Source organism: Mauremys reevesii, linkage group 5, assembly GCF_016161935.1.
Source record: "Mauremys reevesii isolate NIE-2019 linkage group 5, ASM1616193v1, whole genome shotgun sequence".
NCBI lineage: Eukaryota > Metazoa > Chordata > Testudines > Geoemydidae > Mauremys > Mauremys reevesii.
Window position 1 is genome coordinate 91,336,410 of NC_052627.1, and position 19,444 is coordinate 91,355,853.

The 19,444-nt window shown below is 42.7% G+C and overlaps 1 protein-coding gene across 8 annotated transcripts in view; it reads left to right on the plus strand.

Moving 5' to 3' along the window:
- Nucleotides 1-19,444, plus strand: part of CORIN (corin, serine peptidase) — a 289,837-nt gene that overhangs the window by 188,571 nt on the left and 81,822 nt on the right. For all 8 annotated transcript variants that reach the window (XM_039541668.1, XM_039541670.1, XM_039541669.1 and 5 more), the window contains exons 7-9: nucleotides 2,326-2,433; nucleotides 10,027-10,137; nucleotides 13,224-13,346. In XM_039541668.1, coding sequence (XP_039397602.1) covers nucleotides 2,326-2,433; nucleotides 10,027-10,137; nucleotides 13,224-13,346 — 342 coding nt within the window. The remainder of the gene's footprint in view (nucleotides 1-2,325; nucleotides 2,434-10,026; nucleotides 10,138-13,223; nucleotides 13,347-19,444) is intronic.

Below are 19,444 nucleotides of genomic sequence, written 5' to 3' on the forward strand. Positions count from 1 at the left end.
ATGGGGGAGCCGCGGACTTCGATTCTGCGGCGTCAAGACAGGTAAGAAGTTCGAACTAAGGTAGTTCGACTTCAGCTACGCTATTCGCGTAGCTGAAGTCGCGTACCTTAGTTCGACCCCCCACCCTAGTGTAGACCAGGCCTTAGTTCTATTATCAGAAGTGCTAATACTAACGCGGACAGGCCAAGCCTTGAAGACTGTCAAGCCCCATGTCTAAGGCTGGGAAGAGGAGACCTGCACCCTCTATGTGGCTGGTTACTGCTTAAAGGTTTAGGAGCTCATGTTAATGAACTCCCTACTCTTTCTTTCCCCACAAACAGTGCCATGAGCATTTCCAACCCCCTCTCTCCATGCAAAGAAGTGCAAAAGGGCTACAGTTATCTTCATGTGGCTCCCGTGTGCAAAGACAGAGGGTTTGAGGATGGGTATTCATCTTCTAAAAAGAGTAATAACAGATGTTACCATGTAGCAAAATGTGTGGGAGTGTAGTGGTTACTGGAGTTCTGGCCCTTTTCCCTCCCTGATTACCAGGAATCACAGTTTCTTTATCTCGGTGAACTTTCTCCTCTTCCCTTGGTTGGCAGATTTACTTTGGAGCTCTCTGCCAGGAAGATGAGAAGAACACCAGAAGCAGGAAGCCTGCCAATCAGTGGTGCTATTGGATCATAAGATGCTAAAAGAGCTAACTCTGTTTTGGAGAAGCTAAATTAATTCTTTGCATCGGTCTTCACTGCAGAGGATGTGAGGCAGATTCTCATACCTGAGCCATTCTTTTTTGGTGACAGAGCTGAGGAACAGTCCCAGATTGAGGTGTTAATAGAGGAGGTTTTGGAACAAATTGATAATTAAATAGTAATAAATCAGCAGGACCAGATGGTATTCACCCAAGAGTTCTGAAGGAACTCAAATATGAAATTGCAGACTACTACTGTAGTATGTAACCTATCACTTAAATCAGCCTCCGAGCCAGATGACTGGTGGATAGCTAATGTAGTGCTGATTTTTTAAACAGGCTCCAGAGGCAATCCTGGCAAATAGAGGACAGTAAACCTAACTTCAGTACTGGGCAAATTGGTTAAAATATAGTAAAGAACAGAAATATCAGACATATAGATGAACACAATATGTTGGAAAAACATCAACATGGCTTTTGTAAAGGGAAATCATGCCTCACTAATCTATTAAAATGCTTTTCCACAGACTTGTGGAAAAGGGTGGTCCAGTGGATATAATGTACTTGGACTTTCAGAAAGCCTTTGACAAAGTCCCTTCACCAGAGGCTCTTCAGCAAAGTAAACTGTCATGGGTTAAGAGGGACGGTCCTCTTATGGATCATGGTATGCAGGGCTGGTCCCTGGGCATATATTAGGGCAGCCTGAGGCTTCTGCTAATTTACTTCTGCTACCAATTCCACAAGGGGCGGAAACCATAGCTAGGTTTTGGAACAACCTGTGAGTTTCCCAGCCAGACACACTTTCCTCCAGTCACTGGCAGAGAAGGTAGGGTAGCAATCTTTATGTAGGCTTTTCATCACCAGAGAATCTCCCTATGCTAGAAATCCTTCTTGGGCCACCTATATGTTTATCAATGACCAGGTTGTGTGTGCAGTGTGGTGCAAAGGGACTTCACTGTTTCGGAGGATTTGGCCAACGCATTTCCTGAGAATGGTAGGAAGAACTGAGAATTAACCTTATCACCATTTTGAGGCAAAGAGACATACTTTCTGAGCAGTAAATAACTGTAGCTGTTGCTTAATAGCGATCCGTATACTAACACCTTTCATTTAATGGCAACATTTTGCTGGGACCCAATCCTGTTCCATTGACTTTAATATTAATTGGATTCGGATATTGGCAGCAGGCATTCCGTTTACCACTTTGTTTTTAGGAAGAAAGTCCCTGGCCACAGGCAGGTCTCTGGGGCTGTAACCAGGGAAGTGCTGGGGCTGCACACTATCTTTCCATGTGCTTTCTGGTCTGCATCCTGCCCTGGCACTGGAGTGCTGGGTTGTGCTGAGCCCTGGCCTCAGACAGGTTTGTGGGTGGGGGAAAGCATGTCCCAACACTTTCTTCCTGGCTACAGCCAAAAAGGTCCACAAAGTGTCTTTGATCCTTCTTCTTATATTCAGTATCCATATTGGATTCGAATGAACTGATGTGCTTATGCAATATAGTTGTTGGCTTATATGTGTGTTTACTACCATAATATAGCTGTTGTGTGTAGCTATTAATGTAGTTTAACTTGCTCTATCACTGCTGTGGTGCTGTAAACATAGAACACAATGTAGTGTTTTGTTGATGTGCTTTACAAATATTTGTTTTGCAGACTGCAGTGATGATGTGTTCCGCTGTACTACTGGGAAATGCCTCAATTACACCTTTGTTTGTGATGGATATGATGATTGTGGAGACCTGAGTGATGAACAAAACTGTGGTAAGTGGGAGTGTTACATTTTTCTAAAAGCTTTAATATAATAGCATTGTCTAAACTGACAGAATCTTTTCCCTTACCAGACTTACCAGAAACAGAAATATATCCGTGTGTTCCACTTTATTTAGCAAGGAAGTGAACACAGATTAAAGTTTGTGGCTCTTCATAACTAATTTAAAAGATTTGGAGAATTCTATCATTCACTGCTTTTTCAGCAAATGGTATTTTTACACAATTTTTATGTTTTATACAAATCAGGTGCATATTTTATTGAAGAAATGTTGACTTTGTTATTTATTGTAAACTTATTCAAGTTGTGTTGTCAGTTTTCCAGCTAATTCAGCAGCTCATATGAGACAAAATAGAACCTAAAAATGCTGCATATCATTGGTGCCAGCAGAACATTATGACTAAACTCTTCCTGCATAAGTAGCAGGACAGACTTGTCCTTCTTGACCATCAGCCATTCACTGCTCTTTAAATCCTGTTCTCCATTGAATTTCAAGGCTCTTTCCACTGATAATTATCTTCCTACCTCTCTGATCACTTATTCAATGTCTTATTTGACAGATCCTCTTGGTCTCACAATCCACATTACATCTATGGCTGGCTTGAAAATGGGAATTTTTCCCATAGAAATTTTCATGGGGTTAAAGTCCCCATTTGAAATTTTGCCACCAGGAAATAATGGTTTCCTGAGGCAAAATTTAAGGAGTTAGTGCAGAAAAACCTTATTTTTCCATTTTTTGCCAGAGAGAAAAAGTTAAACAAAATGAAAGTGCTACTTTCTCTCTGAAAGAGCTACCATTAAACATGAAAAATAATATTTTTGTTAAAATAAAGAAAACTGTTCCTTTTTAGCTTTTACTTTCATTTTCGTCTCACCTCCCAGAAAAGTGGGAGGAGAGAAGGTGTCCATTTTTTAAGTATCAGAGGGGTAGCCGTGTTAGTCTGGATCTGTAAAAGCAACAAAGAATCCTGTGGCACCTTATAGACTAACAGACGTTCTGCAGCATGAGCTTTCGTGGGTGAATACCCACTTCTTCAGATGCAAGTCTTGCATCTGAAGAAGTGGGTATTCACCCACGAAAGCTCATGCTGCAGAACGTCTGTTAGTCTATAAGGTGCCACAGGATTCTTTGTTGCTTTTCCATTTTTTAACAATTTCAAAACAAAAATTTTCAAAAATACCAAATAAATGTTTTTTCTAAAAAAATGTATTCAATATATTTAAATGGAAAAATTAATAAAAAATGAAATTTGATTGAAAAAAGATTTTGACAAAAGCTCTTTTTTTATTAAAAACCTTTTCATTAAAAAAAATCCGTCCAGCTTTGATCACACCTTGTCTTCCTGATATTACTTTATCCTATATAATGCCCCTAAGATTTAATCTTTTTTTCTCTGTATAGTCTACCAACGGCTTGTTCAAGTGTTTATTGTCTTGTGCCTTGGTTATTGTAATCTCCTCCTCACTGCCCTGGATACTTCCAATCTTGCCCACCACATGTCTGTTAGGTCGGTTTTGAGTAGTAGGCAGTACTAGCTGCTTTGATGGACAACAGGCATTAGTAACCTGCAATAACAAAAACTCTCCACAACTGTCCCACTGATTTTTTTCTTGTAAATTTTTTTTCATTGAATCTGATCCCTTTTACTCACAGTGAATAGGCCCAAATCCTGCAAGCACTTAATCTTGTGCATAGCTTTCTTCATGCGAGTAATCTTCATATGACTTATGAATTTACTATATTTCAGTGGGATTTCTTATGTGAGCAAAGTTATTCATGAATAAAGACTTGTCTACTCTAAAAAGCTGTACTGCTTCAATGATACAAGTATAGTTATCCTCCCTAGTCCAGATGCAGTTGCTTTACAAAGGCATAGCTATTCCTGTAGAGGAAGGGAAATAACTATACAGGTATAAGTCACCTTTCTACTGATATAACTATTTTGGGAGAAAAAAATCACACCCCTAACCAAAAGATTATTCCAAAAAATTTTAAGTATAGACCAGACCTTAGAGTATGTCTGCACTTAAACCACTGCAGCTGCACTGGTGTAGCACTTCAGAGTAGATGCTTCCTATGCTGATGGAAGGGATTCTCTTATTGGCATAGGTAATCCACATCCATTAGAGGCAGTAGCTAGGTTGATGGAAGAATTCTTCCTTCAGCCTAGCACTGTCTACACTGTGGGTTAGGTTGGCATAGCTACATCTCTCAGAGGTGTGGATTTTTCCTTAATCCTCAAGTACTTCCATTGGAATCTATCAAAGGGACTACTTGTGCTGTAAGGTATTACTCCTTGTGAGCTAAGTTGGTAGAATCAGGCCCTTACCTTGACATCCTGGCCCCATTAAGGTTGGTAATAATTTTTTAGAAAAATGGAAACAAGTTAAACTTCCTAATTTAATAGCATAATAACAGAAAACACTGACATAAAAACAATGATTGACAGTGATTACTCTCAGATTTGTTTTGTCCCGTTCTCTCTTCCTCATCTTTAACATACTCTCAAGAACTTTTATACCAAGTGTATTCTGTATATTCAACCTTTCCTAAGGGTTCGACAAAGAAAGTTTCATTACTTGAGGAAACAGAATAATGAAAGGGCAAAATAAGGCTAAGACTTCTGTCTTTTCTTGGAGCTTTCTTATGGAAAGTTCTTGGCCTCTTCCAAGGATTAGCAGGCTAGTGGGATCATTATGTGTCCCATAATGTAATGCAGATCTGTTTTTACTTCTAAATAATTTTATGGTGGGAGTGACCGCAAGAGCTTTAGCCTTCTGAAGAATGCTTTGTTTATCTGGGAATCTTAGTTATTTTCATCTGGGAACCAGTGTTTGGGGAGTTCATTCCAACTCTCAACTGATGTCTTCAGCTGGGTGTGTAATAGGAAGAAGTAGCATTTCCACAAACAGAGTATCATTGCCTCCTGCTGTGTCTTATGGCAACCTAACATTTTTATATTGTTACTTCTATGTCTCTGTTCATAATCCTTTATCTTATCTTTCAGTAGGGACAGATAGATCTCTTTGAAAATCTTTTACCTTGGCCTCTTTTTGGTGGTGCAGCGTCTTTGGCCATCAAAATTCTTTCTTCAGCATGACCTGTTTTCTCTGCAATATTGGCCACAAAGTCTTCCAAATCCTTGTTGGAGATCACTAGTGATTCCAGCAATTCTTTCATTTGTTGGAGTTTCTCCAAGACTCTTTTAAAATAGGAGGCATCCAAGGTGGTGTCTCTTCAGTCCTCTGAGTGTTACTTCACTGAGGAGCCAGACTATAGTCTATTCCTTATGTACTATTTGAGTCTTCAGTTTCATCTCTTACCTCGGAAATATTTTATTTCTTCCAGTCCTATGATCTATTAGAAATTGAGTGAAATGTCAAAAACAAAAGAAAACAAAAAAAATTACCAAACCAGTGGGTTTTAGTACTTCTGTGGGACCTCAACACAGCTGCTCGCTATACCCATATCACATGGCCATTGGACACATCATTTCTCAACAGGTGTTGATATGCTAGGAGAGATGCAGTTCTTCAGACAATTTGAGAGTGCTCTGTGAATTTCAGTTTGGGAACAAATACTTTATCATACTGACATCTCTATGCAGGAATTGCAAATTAAATCGATGTACTTAACCTTAAATTTCATATTCAGAACTGTCTATGAAATAATATGCTAAAATATATGGATAGAGCACAAAATTACATGTGCTAGCTGCTTAGATTCTCTGTCCAAGATATTTCCCATTTGTTAATATAAACCTAAATTACTTTATTAGGAAAAAATATATTGGTCTATAGTACGGTAGTCACTATTGGAAACATGGCAGTTGCCTTAGGGTAACATTGTGACAGGTCACAACAGCTGTACCCCCACCTCTTCCACCAACACAGACCACTCTGAGACCTTCCTGCTTGTGAACACCAGCATGTACTTTATTTACAGTGTCTCAGTCCCTCTATCAGTGCATATCAGTGCAATCACATCCTTGCACTGTTTTCTGGCCCTTTCTTCCAGGGGTGAGTGGCTGAGATGTCTCTACTCCAAGAGCTGCCTTGTCAGGCTCTCCTAGCCTCCTCTCTTCCCCCTTCCTTGTCAAGCACTTCTTTCCTGTGCTCCTTTTTAAACACTTGCCTGCTAATGGGTTAATTAGCTCATTAACCCCTGACTTGATCTTATGACCTATGGTCCCCTCTCACATCTTGTGGGTGATTTTATGCTTGTTAGAGGTAAAATTACATTATAAGAGTGACAGGGTTGTATTGCTTATTAGCTTCGAACTTGCATGGGGGGCAAATAGGTGAACATAAGTACATGGATTATTAAGGTTGCTAGAGTTAAGGGTCTGTTATACTAGGTGAAAGCTTTGTGCAGGAATGTGATTGGACGCCTGCCCCACACTGAGATCTAAGGGGTTAATAGAGCCCTGGGGGGCTGCGCAGGATGTAGCCAATCAGAGGGACTGTAATGAGCAGCCAATCAGGGCCGGGTTGGCCCATATAAGAAGGGCTGCAGAACAGAGCAGTCCTCCCTGGAGTTTGAGGAGTGAGGTGGACTGGCTGCCTTGCAGGCTGAAGGCAGCAAGCAGGGCCGGCTCCAGACCCCAGTGCGCCAAGCGCGCGCGTGGGGCGGCATTTTAACTGGAGGGCGGCAGGTGGGTCCGGTGGACCTTCTGCAGTCATGCCTGCGGGAGGTCCAACGGAGCCGCGGGACGACCGGACCTCCCGCAGGCATGACTGCGGAAGCTCCACCGTAGGCGCGGGACCAGCGGCATGTCTGCGGGAGGTCCCACGGAGGCGCGGGACCGGCGCCCGGCAGTGCGAGCGGCGCAGCTCGCCGCCCTGCTTGGGGCGGCAGAATTCGTAGAGCCGCCCCTGGCAGCAAGCACCCTGGACAGAGCAGTGCTGCAGGCAGAGACCCAGGGAGCTAGAGGCAGCTCCTGGTGTGCTGCAGGCTGCGACTCTGAGGCAAGGGAAAAGAGGGTGCTGGGGCCGCAGGGAAGTGGCCCAGGGAAACCTACGGAGGAGTCAGAGGGCACGGCACAAGCAGTGGCCATCTACAGCATCCCTGGGTCTGGACCCAGACTAGTGGGTGGGCCCAGGTCCCCCACAACCCCTCTCACCACTGAAGAAGTGGCTGGATTAAGGGACAGTGATATACCCCTGGAAGTGGAGAGCACAGAGTGCAGCACAGCCGGATGGCTGTGTCACCGAAGAGCATGCCGTGGTCCTGGGCGTGACATGCTTCACAGAGCAGAAGTGACAGCAGCAAGGCAACACCAGAAGAGGGTGCACTGGCAAAAAGAGCTAATTCCTAAGACAGCTGACAGGAGGCAGCAGAGTAGTGAGTCATGCCCCGTCACAAGGAATTTTACTAACGGCTGAAGTGTAGCTGAAATGTGAAAGATCTAAGGAAATAACCCCAAGTCAGAAACTTTTCACTCTCATTCTGGGAGACAAACAAGTAACCGCAAATGGGTACAGTACACCACAGAGATCTGCAAGAAGGGTGTGTGTGACACTCTGCAGCTCAACGTAGCACCCTGCAACCCCCATATTCACCACTGCCATATGTTGATATGTTTTGTATAAAGTATATCTAGCAAGGTATCATTTTAAAACTCTTGATTTGTTGAACATTAATAAAATTCCTGTTGGTTTGTATGTACTATCATTGTATGTAAAGTTATGAAGTATTGCTACACGTGCTACTGAAATATGTTGTAAGGGTCGGAGACACCCACAGCCAGCCTTTCAGTTGCAACAAAGGAGGGCCAGACAGGAGTAGATGGCCCACCAAAAAGAATTGACTATCCCAGAGGCTTCTTAGAGTAGGCATGTACACAATGGAGGCTGCTTGACCAGTGGGGACTGCCTGACCCCCATGTCACAGCAAGGATCTTCCTAGCAGCTGGAAGAAAGTATAAAAAGAGAGAGAGTGACATCATCACTTGGTCTCTCCCGCACCTCAACATCCAGAAGATCATCTGGAAGACAAAGACTTGGAACTAAGGATACTGGTCCCAGGATGGATCGGAGTCTTGTCTGTGTTTTGAGGAACTGTAAGCTGCCTGTGGAGTGAGAAACTGTTTGATTCAAATCTTGCTTAGTCTGTTAAAGTTAGAATTTAGACTATTTCTATTTTTAGTTCTTAGGTAAGCAACTGTGATCTCTATGCCTATTACTTATAATCACTTAAAATCTATCTTTCTATAATTAATACATCTGTTTTATATTTTATCTAAAACAGTGTGTTTTTGGTTGAAGTGCTAGGGGAATCTCAGCTTGGGTTTCAAAGGCTGGTGCATATCCACTTTCCTATGAAGAAGTAGTGAATTAAGTAATGAATTTACATTGCCCAGGCTCTGACCAGTGCAAGACAGAGGGGGAATTGGCTAAAGCCTCCCTAGTGATGGTTCCTGAGTAGCTGGGAGATCATAAGTCAGTTGGGTGTGTCCCTGCCTGTGGCTGGCTGTGTAAATGCAGTTTCTGTCAGAGGTTTGTAGCTTGACATTAACATGACCATGTGAGAAGCAGCTCAGGCTGGTAGGCTTGGAGGGCTCAGTGGTCCCAGAGTCCAGGTTTCACCCCAGGAATCCCATCACAGGGGGCTTTGGCAATGAGGTTGCTATGGAGTATGTAAGCAGTTAGACCTCATTTACAGATAGGAATTATTAAGAAAATAAGTATATAAATCATGAATATTAATATTTGATGCTTAATTACAGACACCCCAAAGGCCACATGTGGATGGGGCAGCTCTTGACCTTATAATAATTAGGGTAAAGGATCAAATATGGTATATATCCATACTGTTTATTACACTCAGTTCCCATTTCTTTGGGTTTGTTGCATCCCCGAGATGGTATAAACTGAATCAGGACCTCCCATCTGATGGGCTCCACTTACTTTCCCTTCTATCTTGGTTTTCAATGGTCTCCATAAATTGTGAGTATGCACCATGCAAGATTGTAAGTATGAACAATACAGGAAACCACTCTACTGCACTTATCTTATCCTTATATTTATGTATATTGATTCTTTCCTACTATGTCAATTATACTTGTCTGTATTAAATAAAGTTTCTGTGTGATTCATCAAATAACCATCTTCTCAATTAACTCTAATTACCTGCCTAGGAAAAGAACCAGTTATCTGTAACAAGTACATGTTGCTCCCCAATACATAGTCTTATAAGTGTAATCATTCTTCAGGTTACAACTTCCTAACCCCTGCCTAGTAATCAGGCCCATCTCTGACCAGTTAGGCCTTCTCTAGGAACCTAATTAGTGCTAATAGTGACTGGAGAGCTGGAGCAAGCTCCATCTCTCTCAGCATTCTGGCCTCACTTTACATCAGTTTTTGCCTTGTTCAAGGCATTTACTATAAGTATAAAATAGTTTAAGTAATACTGCAGGTTTGGTAACCTTGTGTACTGTAGTTAATCTAACAGTAAATTGCCAAATTTGTAATGATAATGACCTTTTCAGAGCATGGAATTGTCAAGCAGAAAGGAATTACACAATTGGTATTAATTTTTTTCTTTTTCTTTTCTTTTTTTCCCCCCTCTCCTAATTTTTCATCAGATTGCAATCCATTGAAGCAACATCGATGTGGAGATGGAAGATGTATAACGGTAGATTGGGTATGTGATGGTGACCATGATTGTATAGACAAGTCAGATGAAGTCAATTGCTGTAAGTTACCTAATTTCTTTAGTCTCCATATCAGTATTGTTTTAACAAAATGTTAAGGATGGAATATTGCTAGAAAGACAAGAATTTAAGGTAATTTGATTTCATATAGCTTAGTAAGTGGTAAATGTCCTTGCGGGTAACATACTGTGGCAAACATAGTTAAACTAGAGGTTAGCTAATGTGATGCCAATTTTTAAAAATGGGCTCCAGGGGTGATCCTGGCAATTACAGGACAGTAAGCCTAACTTCAGTACCAGGCAAATTGGTTGAAACTATAGTAGAGAATAGAATTATCAGACACATAGATGAACACAATTTGTTGAGGAAGAGTCAACATGATTTTTATAAAGCAAAATCATGCCTCACCAGTCTACTAGAATTCTTTGAGTGGGGGCTTGTGGACAAGGGTGATCCAGTGTATGTAGTGTACTTAGATTTTCAGAAAACCTTTGACAAGGTCCCTCATCAAAAGCTCTTAAGCAAAGTAAGCTGTCATGGGATAAGAGGGAAGGGCCTCTCTTGGATCAGCAACTGGTTAAAAGATAGGAAACAAAGGGTAGGAATAAATGGTCAGTTTTCACAATGGAGAGAGGTAAATAGTGGGGTCCCCCAGGGGGATGTACAGGGACCAGTACTGTTCAACATATTCATAAATGATCTGGAAAAGGGGGTAAACAGTGAGGTGGCAAAATTTGCAGTTATAAATTTGCAATTACAAAACTACTCAAGATAGTCAAGTCCAAAGCAGACTGCGAAGAGTTACAAAGGGAGCTCACAAAACTGGGTGACTGGGCAACAAAATGGCAAATTAAATTCAATGTTGATAAATGCAAAATACTGCACACTGGAAAACATAATCCCAACTATACATATAAAAGGCTGGGGTCTAAATTAGCTGTTACCCCTAAAGAAAGAGATCTTGGAGTCTGTTCGGCACTGCTGAGGCCACATCTGGAGTACTGCATCCAGTTTTGGGCCCTCCACTACAGAAAGGATGTGGACAAATTGGGGAGAGTCCAGCAGAGGGCAATAAAAATGATTATGGGGTTGGGGCACATGACTTATGAGGAGAGGCTGAGGGAACTGGGATTATTTAGTCTGCAGAAGAGAGGAGTGAAGGGGGATTTGATAGCAGCCTTCAACTACCTGAAAGGCGGTTCCAAAGAGGATGGACCTATGCTGTTCTCAGTGGCGCAGATGGCAGAACAAGAAGCAATGGTCTGAAGTTGCAGTGGGGCATGTCTAAGTTGGATATTAAGAAAAACTATTTCACTAGGAGGGTGGTCAAGCACTGTACTGGGTTACCTAGGGAGGTGGTGGAATCTCCATCCTTAGAGGTTTTTAAGGCCCAACTTGACAAAGCCCTGGCTGGGATGATTTAGTTGGTGTTGGTCCTGCTTTGAGCAGGGGGTTGGACTAGATGACCTCCTGAGCTCTCTTCCAACCCTAATCTTCTATGATTCTATTATTGTGCATAGTTATCTGAAAACTTCCACTTAGTGTGTAGTGGCAGTCAAAAAAGCTAAAACAATGTTGAGAATCATTAGGAAAGTGATTGATAATACGACAGAAAATATCATATTGCCTCTGTATGGTATCCCCACATCCAGAATACTGTGTGCAGATCTGGTCACTCCATGTCAAAAAAGATATATTGGAATTGGAAAAGGTACAGGAAAGGGCAACAAAAATGATTAGGGGTATGGAAGAGCTTCCATATGAGGAGAGATTATTAAGACCAGGACTTTTCAGCTTGGAAAAGAGACTACTAAGGGAGCATAGCATAGATAGCGGTCTATGAAATTGTGACTGGTGTGGAGAAAGTAAATAAGGAAATGTTATTTACTCCTTCTTATAACACAAGAACTAAGGATCACTACATGAAATTAATAGGCAGCAGGTTTAAAACAAACAAAAGGAAGTATTTCTTCATACTATACACAGTCAACCTGTGGAACTCTTTGCCAGAGGATGTGATAAAGGCCAAGACTATAACCGGGTTCAAAAAAGAGCTAGATAAGTTCATGGAGGATAGATCCATCAATGACTATTAGTTGGGATTGGCAGGAATGCAAAACCATGTTCTGAAGTGTCCCAGGCCTCTGTTTGCCAAAAGCTGGGAATGGATGATGAGGATGGATCATTTGATGATTACATGTTCTGTTCAATCCTTCTGAAGCACCTGGCATTGGCCACTGTTGGAAGACAGGATACTGAGCTAGGTGGACCACTGATCTGATCCAGTATGGCTGTTCTTATGTTCTTAACCTTTCCTTCTGATTGTCAAAATGTATTGTAATTTCCTTCTGCTTTATTATCATTTCAATTGGAATACTGCAACTGTCATTCTTAAATTGTAAGCATTTTGGAGTAGGGACATAGTAATTTTTCAGCCCAGAGCCTGAGTCCCGTGAGCCCAAGTCAGCTGACCTGGGCCAGCTGTGGGTTTTTTATCCCTGTGTAGCCATACCCACTGAGCGCACAGGAGAGATAGGCTCTCCGTTCAGCTACCCAGACTGGACCAGGCAGAGCTATCAACATCCCACAGCTGATATTACATGGAAAGTCCTGTTGAGGAAAAGGCTGGAGCATGCCCACAGCAGACAGAATCTTCCAAAAATGTATCTGCAAAAATCTACTGATCATGTGTAAACTGTTTTACCCCCCAAAGTCTTATCATTTGGCAAAATGTGGATGTTTTTGCTCAGAGACAGCTAAAGCCCACCCCCTGCCAAATTTCAAGAATGCAGGCACTGAAGATTTTTGAACAATTTTTTAACATGGGCAAAATAACTTATTTTTCCTTAGCCTCATTCTTAGAAAAAGCCAAACCATTTGGCTGAAATTTTCCAGAAGAATTTAGCCTGAGCCAGACACCTGATGAGGAAAATTTCAGCCCAGATGGTTAAAATTTGAGGAAGTTATAAGCAGCTGAAATCAGGGTCTTTATAATGATAAGTGTTCGGCTACCTTTCTAAGCGTTGCTGCCAGCCCGTCCAATAATTTTTTTTTCAAAAATTATGTTTAAAAGAAATGAGAGACCTGTAGACATGTAGGATGATTGGAATGTGTTCTTGTTTCCCCAGCATGTTACAGTCAGGGTCTGGTGGAGTGCAGAAATGGACAGTGCATTCCCAGTGCTTTCCAGTGTGATGGGGATAATGACTGTAAAGATGGAAGTGATGAAGATAATTGCAGTGAAAATAAGGGTATGCTGTGTTTCATTTTCTTTGCAGTAAGTCAACCAATCCCCAATGACCCCTCTGTACTGGAACTTCCTTGTGGGAAATAAGGACATAAGGATGTCTGTCCCCCAACTGGCACACAAGAAGTGCCCCCCCATCCCCTGCCCCTCCACATTACAGTCAGAACTTTTTCTTAACCGCTCCTGAAGAATCTACCCTGAGGGCAGGGCCGGCTACAGACCCCAGCGCGCGCTTGGGGTGGCATTTTGCTGGGAGGGCGGCAGGCGGCTCCGGCGGACCTCCCGCAGGCATGACTGTGGAGGGTCCGCTGGTCCCGCGGCTCCGGTGGAGCATCCGCAGGCATGCCTGCGGGAGGTCCACAAGAGCCGCGGGACCAATGGACCCTCTGCAGGCACGTCTGCAAGAGGTCCCCCGGAGCTGCGGGACCGGCGACCGCCAGAGTGCGCCCCGTGGTGCGCCGCCCTGCTTGGGGCGGCGGAAATCCTAGAGCCGCCCCTTCCTGAGGGTAAGCAAAGAGAGATGAAAATGCCATTCTAGAATTTGGTTTCATAACTAATCAGTTTTTTAAAAAAATACTAGTATTCTCTGTATTTCAATTAACCCAACTGTTAAGAGTTTCCCTGAGGTTAGGATGGCACAATGGCATTTACATATCATTAGTGGGTTTTGCCAGTTGGCAAGGAACCTCCTGGGGAAAGACTCTCCTGATTGAAAACAGAGAATTAGAGAAAGAAGGTGTTCTCATTGTTGAACTACTCGTTAAATGTAGGAAGCTCAGTACGGGAAAAAACAGGCATGTTGTAAATGCTCACAACTGTCAATAATGGCAGAACACAGAACTGACACACTTTGGAAAAAAGGAAATCCTTTCATATAAGTCCACTCTCTTCTGGGGTCATCTGGTGCCTTTTTCAACTCTTCTGTTTCTTTCTCTCCTCCACGAAGTTCTCTGGCCCTTCCCATTGCTATTTTAAGTCATCTCATCTAAAGAATAACTGAAGAAGTAAAGCAGAGAAATTTCAACTCATTCTCCTCTACCAAGATTGTTAGATCTTACATCTTGCATTGGTGAAAGCTACAGCAGGATAGTTTTTACATTTCTGTCATATGAAGATGTAAAACCCAGAGCCAAATGTTGCCCTCAGTTATATCTGTGCAACCCCAATCAAGGCTCAATTTCCTCTCCTCCATATTTCCCCTTCTCTGGTGTCTGTTTTTGTTGTTGTCATTCTCTGCATCCCCAGCCTTATACTGTACTTTCCAGGTCCCTCTACTTCTCCTGTTGGAGGTTGCAAGATAGAGGGGAAAGGAGGGCAGCTGAGAAAGGAGAGTGGAATATGCTAGAAACTGTAGTACTGTTTCTAGCAGCCTCTGAAAGATGCCTTTCCGACGTAGCCTTGTCACATCCACCTTACTTTCTGCCTCCTAAATTATTCATCGCTAGTACAAGACGATTTAGCTGACACATTGATGCATGAGGCACAATAGAATCTAGGTGCATGTCTGTCTCTCTTGCTCTCTCTCTCTGACTCATTGTTTTTCTTGCCACTGTGGGACTAAGAGTAACAAAATTTTGTTTCTGTCAGTAAAGTGATCAGATATGTCTCAAAGATACAAGGAGCCGAACAAGAGTGAGAAGGGGCCATTATTATACAGTCAATGTTCTGAGTATATGCTTACAGCTTAAAGTGTTCCCATCTAAACACTTTAGCTGTAATGCCTTTAAATTATAAGAACATTTCCTCTTCTGTTCATTATCCATAAATATTTAGCAAAATGCTGTTAAACACTTTTAGCAATCTACTATAGAGCAGGGACATTCATTTAGACAACCTCGTCAAGTTTTCCCACTGGGAAAGCATCTCTCTAAATTCACTTAGGACTGAAGTTCTGCCTGGTTCTTATCAGGATGCATACTGTGGAGATTGCTACTTTGCCCATTGCACGGTCCAGAGAAGAGCCAGGCAGAATTCCTGTGCATACATTTGGGAGTTCAGGGACCACCCCTTCCTATGCCCTTGGGGCACACAGAACAGGTTGGGCCATGCCTCAGCTCCACCATACTCCAGGCATTGGCTGTTGTACTAAGAGAAATAAGCTGCACGTTGTAAAGGCAGAGGACTTTCCTGTGCTTTTCCTAAGGGTGCAGCTGAGATCTACTCAGACTGTGTGCTTCACATATTCTGCTGTCTCTGCCATCTGAGCTTGTAAATTCTTTTGTTATAATGTCACTTTACATAACTTACAAGCTTTGCTATCAAAGCCAAGAGAACTTGTAGATTCTTTGATCCCTTCTTTGAACTAGCTTTACATAGGAGAACTGTGTGCATCTGTCTTGTATGCTCAGTAAACAGTTTACAAGGAGTCATAGCTTTGCCAAAACAATCCCTGCAATGGCTTTTGTTCTCACTTAGGACCATGCCCAGCTTTAGCTTTCTAACTTCAGTCTTTTCTGCTGTAGCTCTGTCTGAGGAAATATGACTGGAATTCTAAAGCATGAGAATAGTGCATTTTACCAAATTCAAACTGGATGAAGGGATTTTCTCAAAGTTTCTTCAAGAACTCAATTCCAGGCAGAGCCCAAACATGAAAACTCCCCCCTCCCCCCCCGCGTCGCCATGCTAATTTTTTTTTAATAGTGAGAAAATGGCCTTTTATTTGAAATTTCTCTATAACCGTGTAATACTACCAAATATGTGCTTAAGAAACTCCCAAATTGTGCGGATTCTTGTGTCGCACACACATGTGCAGAATCAGTTTACAGTGAAGCCAAATATTACGTTAGTGTGGGCTGGAGGTGACACACTGAAAGTCTCTCTAAGACAATTGAAAGAGTAAATTCCTATACTTTTAATGTTAATGAGAGCGTTCAGTTCAGAAATTAATCAAGCCTGGGGGAAGACATGGCATGCCCACGTGCTAGTTGACCATCTGATCTTTTAAAATAAAAGTATAGTCTCCATATACTCCATTTGAGAATGGTAATGGGAGAATCAGAGGATTTGGACCTGTTCAGCTAAGCTTTAACACATTCAAATACTTATCTACATCTTGTTTAAACTTTTGGTACCTCCACACCAGTCTGCCTTTGGCAAGCTTTCAGTAGCTCATGCTAGTCCTGTAACTTTGTCTCCCTCTACTGACCCAGACAGACCACACTGCCTCAGTCTGTACTTTGTATTTTGAAGGTTCTCTGGATCCAGCAAAGAATCTGTGGCACACCTGGTCTTACTCCCCCCAACCTCAAAAAGGGTGGAAAAACACTACTAGGTCCCTCCTAAGGACTTCTAGCATTTTTATGCCCATTTGATACTGGGGTTGCATGTCATCTCTGTAGTGTAGGAGAAGACCAGATCCACCAAAGGCATCAAGACAAGGACACCAAAGAGCTGGATACGTTTGTCCAGAAAGTCTATTCTTAGGCAGCCCTCCAATTCCACATAGTGAATTGTCAAGCACCAGTCATGAAAACAATTTTTTGATGTGGGAAAGGGTGACCCATTTCTGTCTTGGCTCCCATAGAAGTAAAGGGAAAAAGTAAAAGACACAGTCAAGGAGGGATAGATGATAGCCAAGGCAGTGCTACAAATGGCAATGGATGAATCCTGTACAACTGTCCATTTTATGGCCGTGACAATCACAATGTGCTGGGCATCTGGAATACCAAGAGTGGTCCAGGTGACAATTGAGGACTTACCTTTTGATGGCCTAGATTTATTTAGTGTACAAAAAGATGAGGCAACATTCAGATCCTTGGGCATTTATACCTCAGAATTATTAGGCTTTTGTCCACAGGTACATACACGACACACTTTGCCAGCCTTCACTTGGGATCCCTACAGTTCTGTCTCAGCTCAGTGTACTCTCCTGCAACACATCAGATGAGCAAGTTATTGTGGTTCCATTCCACATACTTATGACATTGACCTGGTGATTGCTTCCTGACACCATTCAGAGGAATAGTCATGGACCCATCTGGTAAAGGTTGGGAAGTCCACAAGGATAATCTACAGATACAAGGGGTTTGGTTCTTGGAAGAAATGAAACTGTGATAAACATCTTAGAGCTCAGAACCATCAGGCTGGTAGGTCTGGCATTCCTCCTGGTCCTGTGACACTGAATAGTGCAGATACTGACAGACAATACATCCACAATATATTATCTAAACGAACAAGGCGGTGCCTGATCCCTGTCTCCCTGCTCCCCCAGCCCCCACAAGTTAGCGATCATGTTTTCAAACTGGTGCTCCCCATGCAGCATAAATCCAACACAGCTGCAACTTCTGGGAGACAACAGTGACCTGGCAGACCTCCTCATCAAGCAATCTGTTACCAACCATGAGTGGTCACTGATGAATCCATCATCAACTCAATATTCCACCAGTGGGAAACTGGTGTTTGCCGCCAAGTACCCAAACTTCTGTTCCAGAGGAGGCATGAACCAGCAATCTTTGCTGGATGCCTTCCTTCTGTAATAGAATCAGGGCTTTCTTTACACCTTCCCACTGATCACACTAATCCCCATGGTGATTGCCAAAGCCAGATGAGACCAGACAAGATTCACCCCATTCCCTATGGCTGAGACTGTTCTGACTGATGAATTTGATGCAGATGTCTGCACAACTCCTAATCAGGTTCCTGGACTGGCTAGACCTGTTGTCTCAAGATCAGGGTTCAATATTCCATCTACACCCAGAGTTTGGCATCTGATGGTCTGGATGTTAACTGGATGAGCATCATGGAAAGGGACTACTTATATGTTCAGGGAATAATGGCATGGAGTAGGACACTATCCATAAGGAAAACTTACTCCTCTAAATGGAAAGGATTCTCTATATGGATGGCCCAACATGGCTTAGACCTGGTGCAGGATCTGATAGCAAAGATTCTGGACTACTTCTTGGAAATAAAACACTCTGGACTTTCATTCAGTTGAGTTAAGGTCCATTTGGCTGCAATATCAGCATGTCATCCAGTGATCGTCACTTTTGATCTTCTCCCATCTGATGGCATCCAAATTTCTTAATGGCCTTATGCATGCCTATCCACTGGTTAGAGACTCTGCTCCAGTGTGGGAGTTCAGTGCTGTCCTTCACAAACTTATGGAGCTCCCTTTGAGTCCCTCTTGGAGTGCTCCATCCATCATCTTCCTCTCAAAACAGTATTCCTGGTTGCCATCATTTCAGCCAGTGAGCTCCAGGTGCTCATGGCAGAACCTACATGCACCTCATTTCAGAGCAATAAGGTGGTCCTGAAACCTCATGCAAAATTCCTCCCCAAGATGGTTCCAGAATTCCATCAACTTACCTGTGTTTTTCCCAAAGCCACATTCCATCCCAGGGGAGAAGCAGCTCCATACCTTGGACGTATGCAGAGCACTCCAGTGCTATGCTGACAGGACCAAATCGTTCAGACAATCCTTACATCAGTTTGTGACTGCGGCTGGCCTCTCCAAAGGGGTAAGCCATTCCATCCTAAAGACTTTCAAAATGGATAACACATTGTATCTCACTGTGCTGCCAACTGGCTGATGCCCTTCTGACAGTTAGGGCTCATTTTATCAGAGCTCAAGCGGCATCCTCAGCATGTCTCTGCAACATGCCGGTATCCAGACTCTGCAAGGCTGCTCGTGAAATAAACTACTCATGTTTGTGAAGCATTATGCACTGGACTTGGCTGCTAGAGCAGATGATAAGTTTGGGAGACTGAACTCCAATCTCTATTTGACTGATGATGTTGATACTCCTCATGTTCATCAACCTGAAGAAGATACTGCTTGCCAGTCACCTACAGTGGAATCCACAGTGACACGTACTCAAAGAAAGAATGATTATTACACCAGACCTTCTTGGTTCTTCAAGATGTAGTCAGTGTGGATCACATGACTTCCTGCCCATAAGCGCTGACTTTTGCTTTTCCCCAGGGGTGCTCCACCTCTGCTCCTTGACATTCATTACTATTAAAAATATTCTGAGCTTATGCACATGAGGTACATGTGCACTTAGAGCGGGATCCATACTGACTACAGCATCTTGAAGAACCCCAGTTACTGAAGGGTAAGTAACCATTCTTTCATCTTTTCACAATTAAAGAAGTGTGGCT